This window comes from Gastrolobium bilobum, unplaced genomic scaffold, assembly GCF_033153095.1.
Source record: "Gastrolobium bilobum isolate Gb01-03AN ecotype WA unplaced genomic scaffold, APGP_CSIRO_Gbil_v1 utg20100, whole genome shotgun sequence".
In the NCBI taxonomy this organism is placed as follows: Eukaryota; Viridiplantae; Streptophyta; class Magnoliopsida; order Fabales; family Fabaceae; genus Gastrolobium; species Gastrolobium bilobum.
In genome coordinates this window covers 94127-99999 of record NW_026896287.1, presented here as the reverse complement: position 1 = coordinate 99999, position 5873 = coordinate 94127, and the positions used below count along the sequence as shown (strand labels likewise).

Below are 5873 nucleotides of genomic sequence, written 5' to 3'. Positions count from 1 at the left end.
TCTCTCTCTCTTAGTAGAGTTTTCTCTAAATTTCCCAAGACCCTTCACACCTTGATTTCTCTGAATTTTGAAGAAATGACTAATGGCTTCTCTAGCCTCTATTTATAAAAAAATATATTATCATACCAATGGTAAATTTAATATTGTAATAGAAAAATATTATTTACCTAATAATTATTAGAGAAAACACTCAGATATGGAATGTCTTGGAACTTTGTTAATAATTTATGATTGGATTATGATTTTTGGAGTGTTGTTTATTGTTGAATTATGATTTTTGGAGTGATGTTTATTGTTGAATTATAATTTTCTGAGTGTTGTTTACAATTGAATTATGATTTTTGGAGTGCTGTTTATGATTAAATTATAATTTATAGTGTTGTTTTTAATAATTTGATACGGTCAAGGCTAGGCCCAAAAGGCTAACCAGTGCCCCTAGTTGGGCCGTAGATTACCATTTGTAAAATAGTGGTCCAATATTGATGGACCTGAGAACATTGAATGATTCTTTTGTATTAGTAGGATCCTTGTATCTGTATATAGGGAATTGTTGAGAGGAAATACATATCAAAAATAATAAAATTGTGTTCATTCTGTTCCTTCTCATAGCTTCTCTCTATCATTTGTGCTTTCACTGGCTTCTCCAAGACTTTCCACCATGAGGGTGCAGGATCTTGCAGAAGAGTTTGGCACTTTCCAACTGCGAATGGAGCAACGATTGGATGAAAATCAGGCTCAAATCGCTACTTTCAACAATCAATTGCAACAAATTCATTCAGTGTTGCTGGGTTTGGAAAGTCGATGTCGTGACCCAGGACCACAGAAAGAACCATCTTCGTCTTCTTCGTCTTCGCACATGCAAGGGGATCCACCATTATCGTCGATTCCAGAAGATCCACCCCACACCAATGGGCGAGGCGGTGTTAGGGTTGACCATAACGACCCACGGTCGTTTCTTAAGTTCGTTCGTATGGAGTTTCCGGCATTTCTGGGTGTGGATCCAAACGGTTGGATCTTTAAAACAGAGATGTTGTATGAATTGCAACATGTTCCAGAGGAGTATAAAGTACGATTGGCAGGCTCAAAATGGAAGGAGCAGCTTTACCTTGGTATCAATGGTTGTACAGAGGAGGGTCTCTTAAATCTTGGACAGATTTTAAGACAGCTTTGTATCAAAGATTTGGGGTTGAATCGTACATGGATCTCAAGGGGGTTCTTTCCAAACTTACACAATCGGGTGCTTTGAAGGATTACATCCGTGAATTTGAAGCCCTAATCAATCAAGTAACTGAATTTTCGGATGAGGTACTTGCTAGTTTTTTCATTTCTGGTTTGCATGTTGATCTGAGGCGCGCCATCCAATTTCATAACCCTACTTCTCTCCATCAAGCCATGAAATTGGCGGTGGCATATGAGGCCCATCATAGTGAGCTTCGTACTTCATTCTCGGCCAACTCCAAACCGCTCTATGGGAGGCAATCGGAGGGAAATCCTCCGTTTTCTTCGTCTCCACAGGTACCCCAAGTTAAACCCATCAATTCGGTACCAGCTTTACCTGCCCCCAATTTACCTCCGGTTAAGAAGTTGTCACATGAATACCTGCAAAAACGGAGAGAGTCAGGTCTCTGTTATCATTGTAATGAAAAATGGAATGTGCGCCATAGATGTCAATGGAGGATGCTATTGTTGATAGGTGAGGAGGATGAGTTGGGTGATCAACCAGATGAGCAGATAGTTTGGCAGCCAGAGGCCAAAACTATTGAAATGTCTGATGCAGCCTTGCATTCAATGGTGGGAGACACCAATCCTCGGGCCTTGCATTTTGACATTCCATTCCATGGAGAAATGGTTCAGGTTTTAATCGACTCAGGTAGCTCTCACAACTTTATCAATAGGGAGTTAGCTGAAAAATTTGATTTACCTATGTCCAGAACCACTAAGATGCGGGTTTATTTGGGAAATGGAGAATTTTTGTTGTGTGAGAAAAAATGTCTTGATGTGAAACTCTTGATTCAAGGACATCAATTTGTAGTTGATTTGTGGGTTATTGAATTGCATGATTTGGGAATAATTTTGGGAATCATGTGGTTAGCCAAATTGGGAAGGGTGATACATGATTATGACCTTTTAACCATGGAGTTTGAGTGGTGCAGCAAGAGGGTATTGTTGAAAGGGGATTCTGATCAGCATTCCAATTCCAAATTGATGCTCCATTTGGGAGTACAGCAGTCTAATGCAGAGGATGAGATGATGAAAGATAAGGTTTCTCCGGAATTATGGAAGGTACTAGTGGCCTTTCAAGTTGTTTTCCAGATTCCTAATGCGTTACCCCCATTTAGAGGCTGTAATCATTCAATTCATCTTGAGGAGGGTGCGAAGCCAGTATCATTACGTCCTTATAGGTATGCTTATCACCAGAAGGCTGAAATAGAGCAACAAGTTGCTGACTTGTTAACTTCTGGGTACATACAAGAAAGTAGAAGTCCATTTTCTTCTCCAGTGTTGTTAGTCAAGAAACAAGATGGCACTTGGCGCATGTGTATTGACTATAGGTAGCTTAACAATATCACTGTTAAGGATCGCTTTCCTATTCCGACAATTGATGAGTTGTTGGACGAGTTACATGGGGCAAAGGTATTCTCCAAATTGGACTTACGCAGTGGCTATCACCAGATAAGAATGACTCCGGATGACGTATTCAAGACTGCTTTTCGAACCCATGAGGGTCATTACGAGTTTTTGGTTATGTCGTTCGGCTTAACTAATGCTCCTTCTACCTTCCAAGCGGCTACGAATCACTTGTTTAAGGTTCATCTTCGCAGGGTCGTGATTGTTTTTTTTTATGATATACTTGTGTATAGCACTACCATGGAAGATCACATTCTGCATTTGAGGACTGCACTGCACTGTCTTTTGCAGAATCAGTTTTATGTCAAGATGAGTAAATGTGCTTTTGGAGTTTCTGAGATAGAATATTTGGGACATTTAGTCTCGGGTGAGGGAGTTACAGCTGATCCCAAGAAGGTCTCTGCCATGATTCATTGGCCAGTTCCAAGAACCTTAAAACAACTTCGGGGTTTCTTGGGTTTAACGGGATATTACAGACGATTTGTACGACAATATGCTTCTCTAGCTACTCATCTGACAGATCTTCTTAAAAGTGATTCATTCCATTGGTCACTAAGCACAGAGGATGCTTTTTTAGCATTAAAAAGAGCCATGACAGAGACACCTGTGCTGCGGCTTCCCAACTTCTCCTTGCCATTTATAATTGAATCGGATGCTTCAAACTATGGAGTAGGAGCTGTGTTATTGCAAGAAGGACGACCCATAGCATTTTTTAGTAAGAAGATGAATCAGAAAATGCAGTCAGCATCAACTTATGTGAGAAAGTTGTATGCAGTGACCGAGGCTGTCAAAAGGTGGAGGCATTATTTGCTGGGTTCAAAGTTTGTTATAAAAACTGATCACATGAGCCTTAAGGAATTATTATCTCAGACTATTTCTACTTCTGAGCAGCAGAAGTATGTATGTAAGCTTTTAGGATTTGATTTTACAATTGAATATAAAAGTGGAGTTTCCAATATGGTTGCAGATGCATTGTCCAGACGACATGAGGAAGATTCTGCTGCCTCCTTGTTCTGTTTAGTTTCTGCACCCAGTGCAGAAAATATTTCAGATCCTTACTTGTTAGGGTTGCATCAAAAGGTTAGTGATAATAATTGTGTGGATGTATTGATTACATCAAAGGATGGGCTGTTGTTTCATAAAGGACGATACTTGTTGAGTCCAACATCTGTTTTGAGACAAATTCTCATGACTGAAGCACATTCTTCACCACTAGGAGGCCATGCGGGTATTAACAAAACTTTACTTAGGTTGTCTGCTTCTTTTTATTGGGAGCACATGCGTAGGGATGTGACTTCATTTGTAAAGGCATGTCATATATGTCAATGTATTAAATCAGTCACTGGTCCTCCTCTTGGTTTGTTACAGCCACTTTCTATTCCAGAAGGAGTTTTTGAAGACCTTACTCTTGGCTTTATCACTGGTTTGCCTATTTCTGCAGGTTTTCAGCTATATTAGTTACTGTAGATAGACTGACTAAATATGCTCATTTTGGAGCTTTAGCAGGTAATTACTCGGCTGTGACAGTGGCCAAATTGTTTTGTGAAATGGTGGTGAAGTTACATGGATTTCCCAAGTCACTGGTTTCTGACAGAGACAGAATTTTCATGAGCCAATTCTGGTCTTCTCTTTTTAAGCTTAGTGGTACAGCTCTAAAAATGAGCTCAGCTTACCACCCACAAACGGATGGGCAAACAGAGGTTACTAATCGATATTTGGAGCAATATATCAGAGCATTCTGTCATGATCAAAACAGCAAGTGGTCTTTTTATCTAGGATAGGCTGAATTACATTATAACACTGCTCATCATTCTTCAATTGGCATGACTCCCTTTCAAGCTTTATATGGGAAGCAACCTACTCTAATTCCTTCATATCAACAGGGATCTGTGCGTGTGGCAGCTGTGGATATAATGCTTTCTCATCGGAATGAGTTGCTTACCAGCTTAAAGCACCATTTAAAGGCAGCTCAAAATCGGATGAAAATGGCCGCTGATAAACATAGGACAGATAAGGAATTTCAAGTTGAAGATTTGGTATTGCTCAAACTTCAACCATACAGGCAAATCTCTTTGGCTCGAAGAACTAATCAAAAGTTAGCCAAAAGGTATTTTGGCCCCTTTCCGGTTAAGAAGGTATTGAGTAAGGTAGCATACCAATTAGAATTACCTCCACACTCTCGAATTCATCCCTCTTTCCATATATCAGTGTTGAAACCTTATGTTGGGAATTCCACTATAGCAGTAGCTGAATTGCCTGTAGATTACCATGAAAATCAACCAACTCAACAACCATTGGCTGTGGTTAATTTTCGTACCATTCATCAGCAGAACAAGGAATTTCGACAGTGGCTTGTTCAATGGTCTCACTCATTGGCAGAAGATGCTTCATGGGAGTATGAAGAGGACTTGCAGAAGTTCTATCCTGAGTTGGACCTTGAGGTCAAGGTCCCTTTTGAAGGAGGGACAAGTGATACGGTCAAGGCTAGGCCCAAAAGGCTAACCAGTGCCCCTAGTTGGGCCGTAGATTACCATTTGTAAAATAGTGGTCCAATATTGATGGACCTGAGAACATTGAATGATTCTTTTGTATTAGTAGGATCCTTGTATCCGTATATAGGGAATTGTTGAGAGGAAATACATATCAAAAATAATAAAATTGTGTTCATTCTGTTCCTTCTCAGAGCTTCGCTCTATCATAATTTATCATTGAATTATCATCATTATTGTTGTTGTTGTTAAAAAGAGGGAGTTACATTTTTGATGAAAGATCTTGTGTACGGCATATAGGGTGATGCTTGATATTTTGATTTTATGGGTTGATTCTGTTTTTAGATAGAAATAGTGCGTTTTTGTTGAATTTTTTTTAATGAAAATGTAAATGTAAGGTTCTTTGATGGTGAACTTTTTCTGGCTTTTGTTTGCAATTGAGGTTAAGGATAGTGAAGGTTCTCGGTTAAAATTGATTAGTCGATTAGGCTGGAAATGTGATGGATAACTTGAAAATTGATGAGGCAATTAGCTTAGTGAAGAATGGGAAGAAGAATGATAAAGAAGAACGGGGAAGAAGAGGCAAAGATTTTTTATCCCTCTCCCTAAACTACATTGTTTGATAATGGGAGAAAACTAATTTAAAGCTGACTATAATAAATAATTAAAGTTTAATTTTTTTTTTGGTAAGTAAGTTTAAATTTTTTTTATTCAACATCATTGACCTAACTACCACATGTGTGATTATGTTAAGTT

General features: G+C 39.0%; 1 protein-coding gene across 1 annotated transcript; it reads left to right on the top strand.

The window, feature by feature from the left end:
• The first annotated feature begins 658 nt into the window (after positions 1 to 658).
• Positions 659 to 2556, top strand: LOC133298640 (uncharacterized). Its single transcript, XM_061497970.1, has 2 exons — positions 659 to 1109; positions 1154 to 2556. Exons 1-2 carry the CDS (start codon positions 659 to 661, stop codon positions 2554 to 2556), a joined length of 1854 nt encoding a protein of 617 aa, XP_061353954.1.
• The last annotated feature ends 3317 nt before the right edge of the window (positions 2557 to 5873 follow it).